The sequence below is a fragment of the Corvus kubaryi genome, unplaced genomic scaffold, assembly GCF_017639235.1.
Source record: "Corvus kubaryi isolate FWS band 111438036 unplaced genomic scaffold, C.kubaryi_AGA036_p1.0 68, whole genome shotgun sequence".
Taxonomy (NCBI): domain Eukaryota; kingdom Metazoa; phylum Chordata; class Aves; order Passeriformes; family Corvidae; genus Corvus; species Corvus kubaryi.
The window spans coordinates 11,327,106-11,350,167 of NW_024582056.1; the positions used below are offsets into that span (position 1 = coordinate 11,327,106).

The following is a 23,062-nucleotide window of genomic DNA, read 5'->3' on the forward strand; positions in this document are numbered from 1 at the left end:
CCAATTCTGCACTCATTTAACTTTATACCAAAATGAAACCACCTGGCAGAACCTTAAAGAATCTGGGAACATACCTCAAGAGACTGCAGCCTCCTCTTCCAGGAAGTTATAATAAAGCCCAGCAATTACTTTCAAATAAGGAAGCTGACAAGACTTTATGCAAGTGCCCTGTCACCACTAAAACATGAACTAACTGCTTGGCTGAAAATAATGAGTATTATTCACCTTCACAGCACAATTTAATGGTCATGTTCAATTTCAGGTATGGGGAACAAGGATCAGAATTTGACAATGGAAGATGTTGCTTAATGGAAGAATATATGAAGACATTTCTACTCTTCTGCTTAATTAGCTACTGTTAAATTGGGTTGTTATATTTCCTTACATCTAACTACTACCACAAAGGGTACCAAGGATTTAGGATGGAAATAAGACCCATTCTATTTAATTAGAAAAATATTTAATTTCAGTAATTTTTCTGAGCAGGGGACATTACTGATTTGCTGTAGCAGCTTAGGGATAGTATCACACTAACTGCTATCATATCAACTGAGGCTTTGAAGATAAACTCTGCTACTTACTAGTTTAACCCATTAAAAGAAAAAGCTTACAATGTCACTGCTGGAGAGTGATGACACGGAAGAGGCAGATGAACCAGAGGATAACTGTTGTGTACTGGCCAATGACAATGCCAAGTGTTGATTGTAAGGTGGTTCAGAGTCTCTGTTCTGCTGCTGTTCTCCATTGCAGAGAGCTATCTGGTCTCTTATTTTCAACCTATTATCTGTTAACAGAAAACATAAGTATCATTTAAGAGCACAGAATACAAACACGTGGGCCTTGAAGTCTAAGAAGAGCTGCAGTTTAACAAGTTAATTGAAAAACAGGCTCAGAGAAAACTAATCTTGGGTTAGAAAGTTACAAGTTCCTTTTATTTTTTTCCTGTATATCTGAATGATTAATTTCAAGGCATGAGTATTTTGAATTACATCAAATTCAAGAAAAAATTTTAAGTTGGTTTCCTGCTATACCTACCAAGTTCAGGTGATAAATTAATTTTGCTCCCCCACTTCTTTTTAATCCAGGCCCTGTAGTCAATCACTTCTTGGGTCACTTTGATGATTCTACCTAATGTGCTAAAAAAATTTTTCAATTAAGTATTAAACAAAGACTGTTGGTTACATATTTGCAAGCATTTTAACAAGCTACCAAATTATGCTAAAAGTCAGTTTAAGATATCCCTAAGCAAAGAATCTTTTTGAACCTTCCTTTTTTTAGCACACCATTTAATCCACTGTAGCACCACTTATATTCATATTTTTCTTCTACCATACCAACATGCAAGCAGTGACACATAGGTAAGATTTTTACTCTGTATTTCTAAATGGAGAGCATATTAACTATAAAGAATGTACATGCTGGTAACAGTGCACTTGATAAAAGCAATTTATGGTTCTTGCATTTCTCCATACAGAAAGTTTTTCCACAGAGTCTGGGTTATAAACAGGTATGGGACGCACGGAAAACATGAACATCCCAGCACCATGACTGGCTGCCTGGAGAGAGTCATTCACTAATCCTTGCTTCCAGATTTACAAAACAACTTCAAAGGTGTTACGGCCCCCACAAGTATAAAGGAAGTACCATGGATCGTGAGGTAGTGCAACAAGAAACGGACTGGCTCCAAAACAAGTTAGAATTTTAATAAATTCGTAACAGTAAGAGGCTCAGAGAAAAAGCTTACCTGGTCCTGCTGAACAGTGACCAGTTATCAACAAAGCAGTGTTTTTCCAACACACCTTCCCAACATTCAGCTATTTGAATCGTACTTCTTGAGCAGGAGTGAGCTGTCTTCTTGTTTGAGAGATAAATTTTCAAGCTTTCTTTTCATCAGAGACTAGTCACTGAAACACTAACTTTAAACTCCATGCTCAAGACACATGAAGAAATTACTATTGTACAAAAATGGGCTGTGCAAAGTTACCACTTTGGAACACGTAATGTTAATTTTTTTAATCTTCAATGTTTATATTAAAGTTCATTTTGTATTTTGCATCACAAAGGTACCTGGTACCTGTACTGGAATTTTCTTTTGGTTTAGGTGTACAATGGGAAGGTAGGACATACAAAACCCTAATATAGTTAGACTACCTTTACTAGGTTTCATAGTAACACTTGAAGTAGTGATACTTCTATTGTCCTAGGGATTACTATTTCATGCAAGACCAAACACCACATGTTCCATGTCAGTCTTCCAGCTTTAAAGGCATGTTACTGTTAGTATTAAAAAAGTCAGCCCAGCATTTTAAGCAAACATTGAACCAAATTATATAATCTAAATTACAAGTCCAATAGCTGCAGATGAGCCACCAGGACAGAATGTATGTCATCCACCATTCTATTTATGTAATGTAGATAAAATGATGCATGCTGGAAAATAAAATCTTGAATTTTACATGCAGATTAAAGGTGTGGTTGTCACCACTTAAAAATTAAAGCTCTGGGTTATAACAGATGATTCTTTGGGAACATTCAAGAGCTAAGCAGAGCACACTAAGAAAAGAACAAATAAACCAGAGGATCACATTTTGTTAATGTATGTATGCTCCCATGATGTAGCAGCATTTTGAATACTCAATGCAGTTCGGGTTTCTCAAAAACTAAGTTGAGCAAGAGGAGACAGAATGAAGACAGGGATGACCATGCAGAGATTCGGCTGTGGCCCTCGCAGTTCTCAAGACAGGAATGTCAGTATGGGACTCAAACATGCACCAGACTGGGTCTCTTCAGCACCAGGACAGAGAAGGAAATCTTGCAGTTAAGAAGTTTCATCTGAGAATTAGCCTTCAGAAATAGTTGAGCTTTTACTCCAAGATAATGCATAAATTTAAAACTACCACCAGCTGTGGTCTTAGAACCAGAAAGTGAACATGGGCTGAGTAACATAAGCTGATATATATAAGGAGTTTGTCAAGCCTGATGCTTCTTGGAGAACTTTCCTGGAAGTAAATCAAGAGTCACGATTTCATATACCAGAAGCAAAATGAACAATACAGGTTGGTATTTTTATCAGACTGGGTGACTGATATACTAAAAATGCCTGCTATCAAATAGGCCTAATAGGTGAAGCGACTGCTACACCAACAATTGTGGCAGAGCTGCATGCACAGAATGGGGGAATAAATTCTCCCACCAGTTTCTTTCAAAGAGCATGGAGATCAAAGCCCTAAACTCTCTTTTTTGGTATAAAGGTAGAAAAAAGGAAATTCACTCAGTTATAAGGTCAGGAGTCCAAAGGCAGATCCATGCTACATTGCTTGCGCAGCAAAATTGAAAGCATTCATTATGAGACATCAGAAACTGAAAGGTGATTAAGGTTATACTGACATATAGCAGCAAAGAAGAGGAAGCAAGCGTGATCAAACCAGATACCGATCTCAAAGAACACCATTTCCTATGTATGGGACTCAAGCATATCCATGGGTTCAAAGAACAATTTCTTAAAACAAGTATTTGGGAATTGTGCTTAAATCTGTTTTCAACACTGAAGAAACTTAGGAACAAAAAACCTATTCATCTACCTTGCCTTCATTATGAGAAAATTTCATGCATTTGGGGCTTTTATTTTGACAGCGGCCAAAATTTCTACTAGTGTCTGAGACAAACAATTCTTCAAAGATGCTTGTTTGGAAGACATGAAAAAATACAGTTAACTGGTTAGTAAAATTAGACAGCTCTCCTGAGAAAGATGTCCCTTTAAGTTTTTTCCCTTAATATTATCATACAGTAAGACCAGGAATAAGATATTTACAGGCCTAGCTTATTTTATAGTAAGAACTCAGACGCTCCTCCTTTTACACACTGCAAGACCTTGGTTCACAGGGACACTTTCTAACTCTCATTACACCGCAACTACTGGGCAAATCAATCTTAAGATCGCTCTTAAAAGGATCAGAGTGATGAAATCACATTCAGCAAAACCAAATATGGAAAGCTCCAGTCAAGCTCCACATGAACAGGTAAAAGTGAAAGCATAAGGGGAAATGGCCTCAGGCTGCACCACAGAAGGTTTAGATAGGATATTAGGAAAAATTTCATCAGCAAACAGGTTGTCCAGCACTGGAACAGGGTGTCCAGGGAAGTGATGAAGTTCCTGTGCCTGGGTGTATTTAAAAGCCATGTAAATATGGCACTGAGGGACAGGGTTTAATGGTGAACATAGCAGTGGCTGGGTTAACAGCTGAACCTGATGATCTTAGGGGTCTTTTCCAACCTGAATGATTCTATGAAAATATCATTCCTCACAGACTAAAGAGATGAGCTCACTTAAGATGCACACTCTTTCCCAGAGACAGGCTAGGGCCAAAGATCATATGAAAGCTGTTCAAAACACATACTGACACCAATCCTTAAGCAGGAGATATCCTGTCCATAACTGAGCTAGACTCATGTGGCCCTAAATATTAAGAAATCCATCATGATTTTCAATCACCTTGGCTGAAGACACAACACCAAACTTCACCTTGCATACAAATTGTACAAGTTCAAAATGGATCAGTCTCTGTTTTCCTAAAAGGAAACTTCTTTTTCCAAGATGACAGGAAGCTGTTAGCTCTAATAAAATCAACCAAACTGTCAATCAAGCTCTCCTGAGCTGTTCTTGGAAGGGGACAGGTGGGATTGACTGGGGACAAAACAGTAAAGTAATTTCTGTAGCTGTAAGAATTACCTTCAGGATTCAGCTGGAAACCTTTTCCAGGACAGAAGATAGCTTTTAATTCCCACTACATCTCACATGTTCTATTTGGAAGCCTGAATGAAGATGGTAGTAAGAGTGATGTGAATCTATCCCTTATTCTGAGGGACTTCCTACTACAGAACATGAAGAAGAAAAAGGCCTATGCTGCTGAAGGAATAAAATCTGACTTTTTTTTCCCCACTGGGAACATCAGAAGCAGCAGTTGTCTAGAAAGCCTTAAATTAACGGAGACATTTGGTCATCTGTGTTGGTCAGACCCTGAAAAAGAATCACAACGATCACCAAGAAAGATGTGAAATCTACTGAGAGTGACATCTATGAAACAGAACTCTGTACACAGAAACCTTCCCTGGAAAGAGGAAATCTGAATTCAAACCCAACAGACAGTTCAAGCACAAACCATCCCACTTAAGAAAACACTGGCCCCAATTAGGACAAAACTCAATAAACTCAGCCTGGGGAGTTCAGCCTCCTGCAACTTCCTATCCTTTTAAGTACTCTTCATTTACTCCTGATCCCTCTAGTAGAATGTCATGTAGCCAGTCCCTGGTCTCAAATGGAGCCCACTGTTTACAGTTACAGTTCTGCTGTAGTTTAACCTACCTACTAACAAGTCTAGAAAAGGGGAAAAAATGGATCAGGACAAAGGGCTCCCTGACAGCCAGGCTTTAGGTCAGGCCACCAGAAAGGTCTTTATACAGAGCATGGACCACTCTGCCCCACAAACATACCCGGATTACCCAAGTACATCAAGTTTAACTGAGACCAAACATGGACTGTTGATTTCTACAACAAACTTGTTACCAAACAGCTCATCATCCACTTACAAGCCGTTTGGCACTGACAACACTGGTGCTAGGGGAAGTATTTGTGTACAGAACTTTGCTGAATGCTGTTCCTCTTGCAAACAAGCCAGTGGCATGATGGGTTCTGACATTCACTGGCACAGACAGCCCAGAACTCGCAGACAGGTTGGACATAACACCTGAACACCACTGCTTGGACTGCTCCACAGGTTTGCAGTTGTGACAAAATTCAAACATTTTCCCAGATACAGTAACAAGTACAAGTCCATGAAAAGTGCATGTATTGATGACACCTGAGGCTCCCATTAAATGCTTTACAAATACACTTTTTGATGTCTGTAGTAAATACAGATACCTCATAAGAGAATGACTGTATCCTTCAGAAAAAAACAGAGAAGTTAATGGAGGCCAGGACCCAAGACAAGCAAACTTCCAGAATATCCCTAAGTTACTCTGTCTGTACTTGGGTAAGAACAAAGTTTCATTTAGTACCAAGAATTGTCAGCCAATACACATTTAACAGTGACCTTTAATATCTTAAGCCAGCAGTCTCAAATGTCAACATGCAACACTGTACCACTCCTTCTGTACCTCCATCACAGTGGGGTCCCAACCTTTGTAAATTTAATACCACTGAAAACCTAAAGGATTTACAGGACTACTATCAGTTTTAAACTCACAAGTAAAAGACTCCATCCACTTTGATGTAAAGAGGAAAACTATTTCACCTTCCAATGACATTAATGCTGGAAGTTTACATCATAACTAGAGTTTCTAATTGTATCAAGATGGTTTGTGTGACACATTACAGCCATCCCTCCCTGTGATTAGCTAGGTAGCTCAAAGCCATTGGGATTTTAGGGAAGTCTCAGGGAAGAGACATCCTTTGATATAGCCCAAATTCACATGGAGGCTTAGAACAAAAGGTGCTAGAGCAGATACATGAATGGAAATATCACCCTGCTGCCATGCCTTCATTGTCTTTCTCCTCTTCCTTTCAAAAAGCAGAAATTATGAAGGTGAGAGCTCAGAAAGTACTGGTTGTGTTTCTATAAAAGACACTAAGAACTGCATTAAAAATGGCATGTCTAGAAATATGGTACTTTTAATGGCAGTTCTGAGATTATGATCAAACTGAACTGATTCTAATAATTTTTTTTATATAGTACTTTTAATTTATTTTTTTAATTTTTAAATACACATCAAGTCTTTTAAAACAGCTTATGGGGGCATGTATTAAAAGGGAAATTCTTAGCCTTGTTGCTAGTTTTCTAATTGTCTGAACAAACAATTTGACCACACACATTTCTTTCTGCCACAATACAGACATGCATCATACTAAACATTAAACCAGCAAACCTTCCTTTGAAATACTTTAAGCAGAATGTTTGAGGAAAGACCAATTATGTTCTGGCTCCCTTCCACTCTAACAGAATCTCACATTGGACTCATCCTGGGTTTTATCACACTCTCTTCATTTCAATGCTGCACATTGAGGCATTGCACTCTCACATCCCTGGGCAGCTTAGATTTCTGTGCAGATTTCAATACAGCCACAGTTAAACAATAAATAACAATAGTCCTTTTATGAATCTAGACCCAAACATTCCTAACTGAATACACAGACAAATGGATATTGAAAAAGTGAACTAATTACCTCTCAGAATCTCTATTTGGGTATGATCTTGCAAGTGGTGATACTGCATGGCTAAGAACAATGTAGGCATAATCAAAAACTTGTTTCACTTGCATGGCACCGTAAGAACTTCTGCCAACGTCGTTTCCTGAAATAATGTGACAGTCATCAGATCATCTTTTTTTAATATCAGTTACCAAAAAATTATTCAGACTTAAAGCTCAGAAGCCTTAACAATACAAGCTTAACTCTGTTTAAACTTGTTATCCCATCCTAGCCACATCAGGAACACCTAAGTGTGCCTATCTCAACAAAAGAACTTGACCTTAGGAATAACACTTAACATTATGCATTCAATTTACCACTTTTAAAATACTCACATATAGCATTTGAAAGAAACAGAGCCTAGAGATCAGCTTAAAGCTCTTAGAGCTGTCTTCAAGAGGGAACCTACCAAGCTTAAAGCATCGTGTCTCACTTACCAGTAGAGTTCCTGCAGGCCAAATTCAGTTTAAAATATCACCTGTGTAACCACATTATCTTCATTAGGTCAAACAGACTCACATCAAACCCTATTTAACCTTATCAAAACAACAGATTAAAACCAGCACATACAGATATTTATCTCCACAGGATAAGCCAGTTTCTCAAAAATCTATCATAGAAGATACCAGAAGCTTTTACAGCATTGTTTTTTGATCAAGTTTGTGGCACTCTCAACTGCCCTTTTTTAGGCATTTTAACTGGAACTCTTTCCAAATCTAGTGCCATGTGAGGAACTGCAGCAGTTAGGAACATGCTACACCTTCTGTATCAGTGACAATGTACAAGAACAGATCCCCCATCTGATACCTAGAACGATCTTGCTATTACTAGCAAAAAGCATTTGGGGGCTTTCTGTAGATGTATTTGGCACCAAACACCAAAATTCACTGTCAGCACTCAATTTAAGAAGCAATAAAACTGCTCTCGAACTGCATAAAATACAGACTAGGTCTTGAGTGGGTAGAGAACTGCTTACAGTGAAAGGTTCCCTCTTTCAGAATGATGTGTGAAATGCTGTGAGAACACTAGAAAGGGATGAACCACCAAATATGAAAATCAGATTAGGGCCTATGAATAAAAGAAATCAATGAAAAATCTGCTTTGAAAAACTGATGGGTAAAGGACAGAATCCATCCTTTGGAGGACTAAATCCAACATGGCTGAATTTGACTTTACAGGAACCCTTCACTCCCCTAAATGTTTTGTCCAGCAAACCATTATAGACAAACATGCTGAGATCTGACATCCAGAGGAAAAAAACACAGCCTTGGTTTTACACATTTTAATCCTTCCAAAATTCTCCGACCATAATGCCACTCTAACAGAAAAGCACAATCAATGGAAATTAACTGAAAACATTACAGCATTTTGGGAAAACAGAATTTTTCCAGTAATTCACACGGTCAAATAAAAATTGATCAAGAAATACTTCCTGTTTACTGACATAACTGAGTATCTTGCTCTGAATGCACTGCTGCAGCATCCAACAGCCACTAGGCTCAAGGTTACAGAAGCCTCTCCAAGTGGTTTCTTTACTAATGGACTATTCTGAAGTAAAAGCAGAGTTAAGTGTGGGCCTAGGACAGTGACTCTAGGAGGAAACACACAGTAATGTTCTTCACAGAGGACTTCACGAAGGACTGAGTCCAAAGGCAGCTGAAAAGTGACCAAGATATTTCAGTGGTCACAAAATCAGAACACAATGTTAATTCTACTAGAAAAGTAATGATTAATTCAGTATAGGTTTTTCAGAGGCAGGACACTTGTGTCCAGCCACGTAATGATATTCTAAACATATACATGTAAGAGAATTAAATTGAGAAGCAATACAGAAATGGAATACATACAAGTGGCTAAACAGACATAATTGCACCTACCACTAAATTCAAGTCCATCTATGGTTGTTGGACTTGATGTTAGGGCTCTTTTCCAAACTAAATGATTCTATAAATTCACATAAAACAAATTAAGAATACACACTCAAACAATCTGTATTAGTTTAGTCTAATCTAATTCTAGGCAGGTACATTTGACATATATTCTGCATAAAGTTACACCAAAATGAAGACAGGGCTGCCACAAAATATTGGTTATTCCGTTCATCAGTTGTCGCTACCTCCTCTGTTGTGCCAGCAAAAGAAATCATAAGCCTTCCCTAAACCCCTTACAGTAAACTTGGGCAGTTTAGCTTAAATCAATGAAGTTGTATTTTGAGTCTTGATTGAAGCAGATCTGAGAACAGAGGCAGAATAGCTCATGCCATACATAGGTTCTTGGATGGCCTCATTCTGCACTTGTAACTAGTTCATAAAAATGTCTGAATTAACAGGTCTTAATCAGTTATACAGTCTGCAGAGCTTCTGACTTGGGCTGCAGCTGGAGCTACTGTGAACTGCACCTGTCAAGTATGTATAGAGGTGACCCTACCCAATCCAGAAAACAACATATTAAAGAAGCCAGAAGATCCCACATTTGCATTTGCTGTCCTGAACAGATTTTCTTCTGAGATCACTCTCATTAGAGAGCCATGTCTTACATAACTGAGCATTCTTCTTTTGTCACAATCTAGACTGATCAGTTAAAGCACGCAACCCAAATGCTGTCACTCTTTAAAAAAATCATACATACTTCAATCCTCAGATGTACATTAGCAGATAACAATGGTGTGTGATTTCATGTATAATTCAATCCTTATTCTTTCTTATAAAGCCTTCATCCCTAAAGGAGCATGTCCAAAATTTCCATCACTTGCTATCAGTATTACCACTCCATCAGGTAGCCTTCCTTTACCTGAAGCAGTTTTAAGAACACGGCCTGAAAAGGTAAAGGTAAGACCATGAGCTAGGACTGAAGCAGACCCATTCATGTTAAGCCATTAGCTAGTAAACAGCTTTTTGCAACATTCAGCATTAAAGAGGTTCTTTCAAATGCTAACTTCAGTGTATCTGTGTATTTTTATAAACACATATGTTTTATGCACACACACAAACATATATATTTGCAGGTTCTAATGACAAATAGCTGATACTGAAAAGCTGCAATGAATAATTTTGGGCAGCTGCTAAGGCTAGAAGAGATAATCTCAATAGATGCTGCCAATCTCAAATCTATTTACTTCCTGTACTTGTGACCTATCAAGATGCGGAAGCAAGCAACACAAAGCATAATAAACTCTGCAAGTTAAAGAGTCTCTTTTCAAAGAAAACACATTGAATGTAAGGTTTAGAACTTTCATTAGTGCCCACAGCAATTCAGGATTAAGAACAAATTGTCTCATGAAAGGAGCAGCACAGCTGGAACTCCAAGTTTTAAACTTGGGTGTTAAAAAGTAGCAATTTATCTACTCTAGCCACCACCAGTCTGAAAGGAGATCAAAATCATTTCCGTTCTGAGCATCAGAAATGACTGAGGACTTTGATAATCACCTGATTCATAAAGGTATAAAATAACAAGCCTCCCTAACAGTCTGCTGAGTAAGTGCCAAGCTTGTTTTACAACCACAGATTAAAATATTCGTCAACTGCAAACAGTTATGTCTTCCAATAGAGGATACCGCTAGACCAACTTTAGACAAACCTCTTATAAGATGACATCATCTACCCTGCTCCAACATATTCTTGTGAGCAAACTTCTGAGCGCCTGGCTTTGCACTTCTCCTTAATAAATTCTTTTACTTTTTACATATTTTACAAAAAGGGCAAGTGCTTTGAGAAATTGAAATCGTGCAGCTACAATAAGTTTATGGCAACTCCATCCTTTAGATAATGCTAAAAGAATAATTTTCATCTCATTACCCTGTCCTAGGACACTAACTCAAGATGAAAGATCTTAGACTATGTACAAAGATGAAGTATAAACCATTACTTCAAAATACATCACCACTACATTAGTCTGATAACTCAAATCCAGACTTCAACGAACTTTCCACTTGTAGACTCCTAACATCTTTGTTGGAATCTTGGTTCTTAAATCACAGAAATTATCATCTTCTGGCACACAATGAGAATCTCTGAGGAAACCCCACAGTACCTACCAGAATCTAAGCAAAACCCACTACAACCAATACAACACAATAGCTTGCTGCTTGTGCCTTCCAAATCCAGGAACTAACTGAAGGTAATGAGCAGGTACAACTGAAGTATCACATCCTTCTGATGACACCTTTCATCTGTTAGCCAGACATCACTCACCACTTCATGCTGAATAAAAACCAGTTCCTCCAACTTAAAGAAATTAATCCCACTAAACATATTCCTGTTCCCTACAAGACTACTTTAAAGCTATTCTTATGAGTTATACCCTTCAGTATTCCATTGTTGAACTAGTGCATACACTCACAGGAGCCACTTTTACTCTACTTTGATAATCTTTGATAAATTAAAAAGAAGGGTTTTTTTTATCCCTGTATTGTCTCGTTTTTGCATTAAGAAGCCATCTTTACAAATATTCTTCCAAGGCTTAACAGGAACTTTAGAGACAGCTGTGATCAGGCTAAAAAAAAAAAAAGACTGAAAAACAGAATTAAAAACTTGTGCATACAGTGCAAACACAGGTTTGCAGGGGTAAAACTCTGCAGCAGTTTATGCTAATTTAAGTCGAGATATCTGTGCCCACGCTTTACCAAAATAACTTGTTCCCATCTCCTTCACAGTACTGCCAGCAATCCTCAGAGTCAGACACTGAGTGGATCTGAACACAAACTAATCAGAGCTGATGACTTGTCAACTGGGCAAGGACCTGAACCCTTGGAAAAGATTTTTGTACTGGGACAGAAGGAATAGCAGAACTAAACTAATTAACACAGTTCTAGACATTACTAACACACGCTTGACAGGTAATTTCAGATACTGCAGGAATATGTGATTAAGTCTGGAACTAAGGAAGCTGTACTCATCAGAACTGATTCAAAAAGTCATCCTATATGTTCTATGTAATTTTCCTCCTAGCTTCATCAGGAAAGTTCTGAAGGTTTGTGGTAGCTGCTAGAAAATATCCCTATGAGACACAGCGGTCAGATAACTTCAAAATATTGTCAGCTTTCATTTCCATCGCCAAAACACTATCTCCTGTAAGAATTACATTATCTCAGCTCATATAAACTCTTGAGGAATTTAATTCTTATCAACTCTTTGATAGCATACAGCTATTCTAAACTACAGTTCTTTGTTTCTGCAAGATTAATGCTAGGAGGAACAGTTCAGATTCCCTACTGGACTTGAAAGTTGGTTTTTTTTTTCCTTCTCCAGAGTACTATAAGCAGTGTTTAAAAAACTGCACAGCACATGCAATTTGTTCTCCTTCAGTCCTCAGCAGATAGAAAGGAACAGAACTGGAGGGCAGTAAAGATTTTTGACTCTAAACAATTGTGGTTCATGCTGCTATTCACATGGGTCTTCAGACAAGTAAGTACACAGTTCCTAAAGGAAATCTCAATGACAGTGGCAGTTCTGCACAATCACACCTATGCCTGGCCAAGTACAAGAGTCATGATGGACACAAACTCAGTTACAAACATATCAGAGACATGGTTAGACAAATGAGTGTCACAGCCTGCAACCTCTTCTGGGGAACTATGAACATTCAGCATATTGAGTATTTAGAAAAGTGCCAGACTTCAGCTCCTGATCCATGGTATTTGCTTTAAAAGTGCTGTACATAAGCAGTCAACACACAAGATGTGACAGTATGGACTTTCACTGCCAATTACATTCCAGAAATGCTAGTGCTGAAGTCCAAATTAACTGAAAATTGACTTTGTTAAAAAGCTGGTTTGGAATTTCAGCTACTTGTGGCAGTCTAAATAGAATACAAACTGAGTACTATAAAGCTGGAAATTTTCCTGAGGCACTTAGCCAAAATTAACCTTGATTATTTTGAGGGTTACTGAATCAAAACCAAATCAAAAAAAAAAAAAAAATTCTGTTAAGTACTTTCAAATGAACATACAACTCCAAAGTTCTGACTGGCATTCTCTAAAGATCCCTGTGCAGCCCAGAAGCCAGCTGTTCAAAGCGCTCTCCACATCACGACCACCACTCAGCTGGATTTCACAGATAGCCACCCCTGTTCCTGTGCAGTCTCTGTGGCACTGCCCTGCAGGACAGGTTCTGCATCTGGGGCCTTTCTTTCCCATACATGTGATTTATCTGAAATATGGCACCACAGCCTGTGGCATGAAAAGCTATACCTTCCAATCTCATTCTCACAGCCAACAATGGAGAACTGTTCTGCTAACAACCCCCCTTCCAGGATTTCCTGGAATTCTTTCTTTCACTACCCTCTCAGTGCTGTCAAAGAATCTTATTACGTACTCAACACAGTTCTGGATCTCCACAGCATTATGCAACTGTGCTGTTTGCGTGTAATCCAATTTACTCAGGCTAAGAATCTTGGGAGACCTCAGGTCCATACCCCTTAGCCCTCCTACCTGACTGTACCTCTACACCAGCAACAGCCTCTTTCCAGTGCAGCTTCTTAACTCGTTTGACAGACTAACGCAAGCTGAGAGCACAAGCTGAGCCAGATCTCTGGAACACTGCAAGAAGTGTACAGTCTTACCAGGCAGGAGAGGATCTTCAATACATAGCATGGATGGTCTGTATCCATTAGTCATGACTTTCATGATTTCTTCTTTGGCAATATAGGCACCTCCATTTTTTATTCTAATACCAGTTTTCAAGTAGTTAAAATTCCTTCCATAGAGTTCAAAAAATTCTATTAGAAGCATTCCAAGGTTTTCATCAGCTCTTCTGGCATCAATTCTTGGATGTAGCTGTAACACAAACCAGTTTTGCTTATTAAAAATTAGTAGTTTTCAGACCATAACACAGGGCAACAAAAAGCTCTCATTTAAACAGCTAAGCATTTCTTCACATAAGTCTCAACTGAGTCATTCACCCTTCAGGTACTTAAACCATTCTCACATAACCGAGAGGGGGCAGCACTTCAGCAGTATCTGGAAGCTAAAGAATTCCTTCATCTTTCCTCATGTAGTTTTTTGAGGATTAGGGAACTCTTTTCCCTAAGTCAAAAGCAATAAAAAAGTACTGCATACTAAGTTATAGCCTAGTCAGTAACAAAGTGCCCAATTTTTCACAGAAAATCCAAAACTCAATGTTTTCAGAAAGTGGGGGGCAATCTAGTTGCCCCAACTGAAACACAGTTTGTGTCTGTATCTCCACCTATTATACTTCGTATATAAAATCTATAGTAGTATTTCAGTCAAAACCACCAGCAGCAGAATATCTAAGTTTTCCACCACAGCTGCTGAGAGATGCCAACCCCATACTTCATGATACCTGCACAAGGCTCACTCACAAAAATATTTTAGAAGTTGTAACTTATTTGTAACATTGTAACTTGGCTATTTCATCAGTCAAGTACAGCATCTGCCAGTCTTAACGATGTCAAAACCTAACCAACATATAAGTAAAAAACCAACTTGACTGTTGGATTTCATCATTTTAATAAACACAGAAATCAAGTACTCTGCACATGCAGTACCAGTAGTCTGGGAAGCACGAGACAAACTGCATCCTGCAGATTTATGAAACACCATTAAGGTGATTGAGGTACAGGCCCTGGTGTGGAGAGCAATGAACAGCCTCTATGCCTTTCACAAGGCTCCTGCTGCTGTTCCAGCTCACACTGAAAAGATCCTGGATGTTTGAGAGGTAGTCCACAGGATCTTTCAACAGTCAAACACTCTGAGCCATAACAGTAATGCTGAGCACTGCAAGGGGCGTCAGAAGAAACAGTAAATAAAAGGGCATAGGAACAAACCCCAAAAAGTTTCAAAAGAAACATTTCAAAGAACAGAAACAAACAGGGAACAGACTTACCTGCAGGAAACTAATTGCCATTAAAATTAGGCTGTAAGAGCTAATTCCACCAGTAAAAACTTCATTCAAATCCCTCTGAAGGAGGAACTGTTTTAATACTAAAATCAAGTAAGGTAGCAAAGAATATTTCTGCAAAGCAAAATAAGTATAATCAATGACAATGTCAACATTCCAAAACAAAGAACTACACAATCTCAATACACAAAGATTCATCTAACAGAAAAATATTTTCAGTGGTGTGCTATACAGTGTTTCCACAGGAAGAACTAAAACATGGGGGGTTTTATTCCAGAAACGTATGAATAGACTTCAATTCTTACTTGATGGAAGACCTTACATATCAAATTTATTTCCCACCTTAACAGCAAGATTTTTACATCCTTCTTTGAATGTCAGTGTCACTTACTATACTCAAAGCTTTCACTCTAAATAGTACTTTTACTACGGAGCATAAAAGGAAACTTTTAAGTGTGTAGCTACACAAGAATTGGTTTTTGACAGTTTAGCAAGACAGTATTCATAATGCAGCATCGCTTAAATTCAAGGTAAGCAAAACTTGAAAAGATACTTGCTTTAGAAGCAAAGTTGAGTACCTATCTGCAGATCTAGACATGACTGTAAGAAGTCCTTCCACAGTGTACAGGTTTATTCACTCAAACACCTAGCACTCAAAGGGAACACTGAATGGACACCAACAGATAATAAATTAAAACATCCATGTTTCATCAGTATTAATGAAAATAGTCTTCAGTAATAAATTTTCAAGCTGTGCCAAAAAAGGTTAGCTAAGCACCTAGCACATCCTTGGTAAGTAGCATAACATTCACTATATGGCTGATACCTTCATGTATTCCTTGATAAATCGAGCTGCCTTCACACCAGTCTCTACATTAAAACTGATGTCAACTTTCACTTCTGTCTCCTGGTCAGTGAGTTTTATTATTGGTACCTGAAAAGATTTAGACAAGATTATGAATCCCCAGAAATACAGCACTGGTGCTATTCCCTAGCTTACCCAAGACCCATGGATATTAGCAATCCAATGAATCCAACTACCAAGTCTGTCTGAGAGGAGGTAACAATCCTAACCTGACTGACAAGTGAATGCTTTTTAGGGAGGTGATTCATGTACAACCACATTAACTTACCATTGCCCTGATACTCTCCCATAGCCATTAGCTATCTGCCTTCGTAGCTGCAATAGCAGTGTTTCATACAACAACTTAATTTACTTAATTTAATGACTTATTCCAGTTAATAGGAGATCTTCTAATCGCATAACCTGTGGGAACTGCATTCCTCTGACCCAGCACTGCACCATTCACTTGCTAAACTGACAGAAAACCAGCCTAGCAGAAAGCAACGCCTGTTGGTTTATCAAGATGAACTGGTTCAGTGCAGAGTCAAATGAAAGCCAAAAGAGATAAAGCAAAACAGCCGTAGCAGTATGGCAGGAATAAATTATTATAGAATGATGAATATATAGTTCAGCTTCACACCACTACCTGGAAGGCAATGCCCTACAAAATCATCTTACAATCATAACCTAAACTTCAGCTGATAACATTTATTTTTATATTGAACTCCTCATATTTTTAATCTGAAATGGAAAACCAAAAAAAACCAGAAGTATAGCATCATTTTATATCAACATCAGGAAAAAAAAAAAAAGGAAGGGGTAGTAGAATTGTAAGCCTAGCCTAGCACCATTTTCCATCATTAAATGGTAATACAGGTTCTGAAAATCCCTATAGTTCTCAGGTAAACCAAAGGCTACCAAAGCTACCGTTATGTACTGCTATTCTAATGAAAGCCACAGGAATATTATGAGCCTACAAGAGGAAGACTGTTTTGGGGACCACAAAACAGAAGTTTGGAATACTCACCTTAGTCCCCTGGAGAAAACATCACTTGCTCATTAACGTAACATTTGCATGCATTAAGTTTTTAACAGTCAACATGATTCAGGCTAACAAGACGGAAGAGATAGTACACATCAGAGTCACAAATGAAATAAAGCTCTCAAGTAGTGTCTTTTGGAAGGGAAAACCCAATGTTAGGTTTGGAACACTTCACTATGCCATCAGAAACAATACCACCTGAAAACCCTGTTGAAAGCTAGACAGCTCTAGTTACTGGTCCATGGCTAAGCCAATTCCTCTCAAAGGTCAGTGGAAAAACATAATACAAATAGTTAACTTATTTGACTGGATATTTTGCAAATACTAACTTTCAGATCTTTATTGATAATGTAAGTATGAAGTATGGCCTTCGGCAAACACAGTACACAGAATTACCAATGTCAGTGTAAAAGAGCCCATACTATAGCCAAACACATATAGACTACTGAAATCTTGCACAGAGAGCTTAAGACAATATAATTTGCTTCATGAATTAAGAACACTATTTATCACCAACATCTTAAGAGGTCTCTTTTTCAGTTCAGTATTCCAAAGCTATTACTTACCGTAGCTTTGTCAAGTACTTTAATGGAATATGGCTCAGCCACACTGTGTTTTCTCAGTGCTTGCTCCAACAGCTGTAAAGGGGGTCGTTCCCATTTCCCAAAAACAACTAGATCAATATCACTAGACAAAAACAACACAGCACGAAATCCATTAAGTCTAAAGCATAATACACTACCAAAAAATATGGTAAAATTGGCATTCCACACATTACAAGTCGTACAAGGTGATCATTTTGCACTTTGCAATGTAGGTTCCCAGTAAGTTTCTTCTAGGAACATTAAGCAAGAGAGTCCATGGTGTTTTAGGACTCAAAGCAACATTCTAGTTTCCTGCTTCCAGTACTCTGATGAGTTCTTTGAGCTCTTTTCCCTCTTACCTTTCATGCTCCCTCTCCTCTGACTTCCACAGCCCAATTCCATGCCTCACCTATCTACTCACATTGACAGGCATTTTAATAATCCAAATAATTTTATCAGTGATTGGTATTCATAGAAATAAAATTTCCAGTGCTTTCCTACTGAAAATTTAATTGATGTAAAGACAACATAGTCTTCAAGACAGAGCTATACAGGTTTCCACATCCAATTGAAGCATTAAGTGATATAAAATGCCAAATTAAGTAAGACGTTTTGCTCTCCAAAAAGATGGGAATACAGCACTGTGATGGTTCTTTTGACTTTACAGAGTAACTCTGTGATAAAGGACACATTCTCAGTAATTCATCTTATTTAACAAAACACAATCTTTAAAACGGAAATATTAAACTTTCAGTTTCACTGTATGTTTAAAAAAAAAAAAAAAAAGCTAAAGACTAACCCCAGGCACAAGGAAGAAAAGGTAATTCACCAAAGGGTCAATAAACAGAGCAGAGCAGTAAGATTATACATCAAATACATACTGCAAATCTTGAAGTTCAAAAGCTCTTCCCTTTGCACATGAAATATTAGATCAACGTTTTACTGAAAGTTTGACAGGTTTTCACATTCCAGTCTAAACTCTTCTTTGAAATTTACCATTTCTCTAAAAGAAGACAAACTTTTATATAAGAGTAAACTATTACTTACCTAGTTGGAAGATAAAGCCCTGTACTAAAGCTGCCAAATATCTGGACCTGAAAAGAACACAGCAGGAAAATATCTTGCAATTATGAATGTTCACTTCCTTTTACTTTCACAAAACTTAATACTTTTCTTAACTTGTTAAGGATATAGCCAAGTAAAAAAGTTACTTTACCATATATTCTCTGCACAAACACACTCTTTCTTACAGATGCAACTTTAGAGGAAACTGGGCTTTTTTAACATTAAATAACCACCAATTCAGCTAGCAGAGAATAAATTTAAGCAATCTCTGTTCATTATTTATTTCCAGTTTGACAGACATACAAGCTTCTATCAATTTCCTTCCCTTCTACTCCTTCCTTTCCTTACAGGACAGCTTCATTGAAATTGGAAGAGTTTAAGGGGAAAAGTTTTCCCTAATTTTTATGTTTAAAAAGCAGCAAGTACATCTAAGCATACAATTCAGGTAAATATAAATACTCCAGATTTTACTGTTAAGAACAACTACAAAGTAGCAGCAGGTGTTTTTGTGTAGAAAAGAAGGCATGATGAAGATACACCCACAGGCCACATCAAATACATTCAGCGAGCTTCCCATCTAAAGAATTGAGATGTTCTTCCCTCTCTGATACAGCAGAGCCCAATTTACAAGCTCACTTAGTTTTTTCCTGGGAAACACAGGGCCTTTTCAGAATTTATATTGATTTCCACAAGGTAGAAAAATCTCACTATGAAGGAAAAACATGGGTGAGGATGAAGCAGATGAGCTTTACAGTATTTTTAGCTCAGTGCTGTGGCCTGAGCCCTCACTCTCTGCCATGGAAGGCTATGAAATCACAGCGGTCTGAAACATTTTTCTCGTTGTTAATGACAATGCTGCAATCTGGTAATCACAAAGGTGATGCCAGAAATACAGTTCAAAATACATTCTTTTTGGATGAGCAGACATATTCATTGGGTAACAAAGTGTTAGAAATTACACCAGCTTAGATTGCAATGTATCTCAGGGAGTGCAATTTTCCCACTACAGTAGGGGTAGAGTAATTCCTTGAATGCCAAATTCATGAAGAATACAAAAAAAAAAAAAATCTGCATTTATTTGCTCTTTTGTAAAATATTTTGATTTACAAATATCCAGAGTCAGGACTCCTTGCAGAAATGGATACATAGGCATTTTAACATTCAAAATTAAATTATCCAGAGACAGTCAGTTTAATAAGCTTTTACTTTAAGAAATGCACTACTAAAAGCTGACAATTCTTCACATTCCCAGTTCTCAAAATGAAAAAAATAGTCAGTTCATTAACACAAAATCTAGGTTTGAAATTTCCCCAGGTTTTAAAATAAATTTCCAAATACTGCAAGAGCTGTGATATTAAGTCGATTGCCTTAAACTTGAAGGGTTACCTGTTCGTTTCTAAAACAAAGAAAGATAATAGCAAGGTTAAGTGAACCAAGCTCCACAATTTCCTAGAGAAGCAAATCAAAACTTAAGTTACACTCACATCAGCAGTAGGCCAAAGATCTTTGATGACTGTTTCTATCCTTTTTACCACTTCTCTTCTCATAGCTGCTTCTTCAGGACGAGGGGACATGAAGTCATAGAAGTCAATTATTTCTTCATGTAGTCTAATGGAGAAAGTAGGATCAGTTATAGTGACAATTTATCTATTACAATAAATTTTACAAGAAACAGGCCATAGGCTCTATTTAATATCATCCTTTAACCAAAGATTGCAGAACATTAGCTCTAGTAGACATTTACTAAATTTCTTATTGGCTCAGTGAAGGCCAAATTCAATTCTTAATGATTATTTTCTTTAAAAAACAAAGCTGAGTCTGAAAAACTACATAATGATGCAAATGTGAAGCAGCACAAGACCAACTAAAGTCTTCAAGCAGGTTTATTCTTCCAGCAGTTCTTACTTCTGTGTCTGTGGCAGTTTACATAGACTACAAACAGGACACTGGCATTAATGGGTTTTTGCAGAGGACAATAAAAAGGACATTTGAGTATTTCTTGATGTAAAAATGTCCACTCTGACAAATGGAGATTCCTTTGACATTCAAGCCCTTCATTAGCCATTCATTCATATAGTGAGTGACCTTCCAACTGAAGTCAAAGTGAGAAATGTCAAATATATTCTCAAGTGTAAAGTATTCTTATACCAGTGTTACATGAGGAGTCCTGACACTGGAACCTTATACACCTATTAAGACATTGTGTTTCACATCTACCAATACTATAGAACTCTTACTGCCAAATTTGAGATTTCAGGTGAATGTCATGTTTGCCCTCAACAGAAAAACATCAAGCAATGCCAAACAAAAAACGCAAATAACTACTGCTGTGACATTTTTCCAAAACATCTTTTTGATGCTGACATATTTCTAAGATTTCTGACTAACTCACAAAACAGATCTAGTCAACATCGTAGTGAAATCCAAATAGTGACCTAAACTCAAAAAAATCAATCTATAGTTTATATACTTAGACTTCCAAAATGAAAATTTAATACATCTCTAGAAGAACTCAACTCTTCATCTGAGACTTTTGCAATTCATTTTACTAGGTAATTCCCCTGCTAGCAGGCAACTTCCAGGAGACCACATGCCTAATTTTTAAGTGTCAGTATTCCTTTCCATACTCAAAGAGATTTTAGCAGCAAAGCACAAAGATGCCTCCAAAAAGCATACATATTTTGAATTACCGTTTGCCCTCTCTCTTACCTTAAACTAAGCCTGGACCCACAACTGAACATTTAACTACGCAGCAAATCTAACTAACATTTCAATTTGCTGATGAATCTACCGATTCCAAAATTTTAGAGCAAGACAGAAAATACAAACTAGCTCTCATTTTGTTTTGTTTATAGAAAGTATGCTTTTTTCTACCTTTCCAAGACAAAATGACCAATGAATAAAACACTTGAATACACCTAACAGCAATGGGGACAAACTCAAGACTGTCTGTTCTTCTGCCTATAATAATCTACTGTAGGCAAATACAGGGTGAAAGCAAGAAAAGGCAGGAAAAGCAAAGAGGCAGCCAGCCTTCCAAGCCCCCAGTAATTTCATCTGGCATTTTTTCAGGTCTTTTAGTCCATTTCTGCTTTGTTATTCATGGCATTCCATGAGAATTTAAGTATGCATCAGAATAAAGAGTGCTTTATTTTAAACTGCTGCATGGTAATGATGCTATCTGATGTTTTTTCTTGGGGCAAAAAAAAAGTTGTTACTGGCAGTTCATCTCAAAACGTAAGATTTCTCAGGCTCTCAATTCATATCCATTTGTCTCTACCAGCAGTAGTTTCCCAAGCTACCAATCCTCATGGGTTTCTGTCCCCTTCCACAGGAGCAATTCCAAAGTTTGATCACTGCTAACCTTCTTTGGCTTGTTTTTAATTTGCACCATGTTTTCTGACAGGTGGGCAGAAACACACACAGAGTCAACATGTAATTCTGCCATTCAGTCCAGGACACACACCTGTTTCCATTTTATTGTCCATACACTTGTGAGTATTGCTGCTACTTGAGGGTATCTGAGCACACAGCTGCTCTTTAAAAGAGACCATTATGAAGGAGCTTCAATGTGTTTTCTGAACAAAATCACCAACATAAAGCCCACCCACCAGGTATATTCAGACTGAATTATTTTTCTTCAGTCATGATTCTATATTTACTAGAATTTAATTTTACCAGCAATTTTATAATCTAATGAACAATGAACTCCCACTGCGTCTGTCTGCAGTGAGCTCTAGCTTTCTATTATCCTTTCTATCCTTTTCTCACCCATTTCTTCCCTCCAGGTATTTATGAATACATCGAGCAACAGTCTTGAATAATTCTATTTGTAACCTTCCCTTATTATAAATAATTTATTCTTTCCTTTGGTTATTTCTAAGCAGCTAACCCAGCAACCCTGTAAATGTTTGGTTTTTACAGTCTTCAAAAAGAATCTCAAACATTCTTCTAAAAAAAATTCAGCAGTTGTGTTATCAAACTGAACACAGGAATATGGATTAAGAATGAATCCTTCAAGAAAATGAGCCCTGTGAGATACAACTACCTTTATCAAAACATGCACTTAGACCCTTTCTTTATGTTTGCTCATGCAAGAAATGTTGTTTTCTTATAGTATCAGCCCCATCCAACCACTCCAGGTGATCAAGACATTCCTGGAAAAAATGCATTTACAGTAGCCATCCTGTATTAGGGAAGGAGGAGAATAAAAGGGGTCTCTGTCCCCATACGCATCACAACCTCTACCATACACAGCACAGCCTTTCAAAAGCAGCCTCAGTGCATCAGTAAGCTCAGAAAAAGAGCCAACACACAAGTACCCTCACTTTGATACCCTACTGAGCTTCTCTTCAGATGATTAACACCATCACAACTGTTAACCACATCATGAAAGACTCAGAAGAATATCACTCATCACTAGTC

General features: G+C 37.6%; 1 protein-coding gene across 4 annotated transcripts in view; it reads right to left on the reverse strand.

The window, feature by feature from the left end:
- TENT4A (terminal nucleotidyltransferase 4A) overlaps window positions 1-23,062 on the reverse strand; it is a 57,736-nt gene that overhangs the window by 22,676 nt on the left and 11,998 nt on the right. For all 4 annotated transcript variants that reach the window (XM_042048739.1, XM_042048738.1, XM_042048741.1 and 1 more), the window contains exons 2-10: window positions 20,122-20,245; window positions 18,620-18,666; window positions 17,555-17,675; window positions 15,929-16,036; window positions 15,088-15,216; window positions 13,805-14,018; window positions 7,223-7,349; window positions 1,036-1,136; window positions 612-784 (exon numbers count right to left, since the gene is read on the reverse strand). In XM_042048739.1, the coding sequence (XP_041904673.1) occupies window positions 612-784; window positions 1,036-1,136; window positions 7,223-7,349; window positions 13,805-14,018; window positions 15,088-15,216; window positions 15,929-16,036; window positions 17,555-17,675; window positions 18,620-18,666; window positions 20,122-20,245 (1,144 nt within the window). The remainder of the gene's footprint in view (window positions 1-611; window positions 785-1,035; window positions 1,137-7,222; window positions 7,350-13,804; window positions 14,019-15,087; window positions 15,217-15,928; window positions 16,037-17,554; window positions 17,676-18,619; window positions 18,667-20,121; window positions 20,246-23,062) is intronic.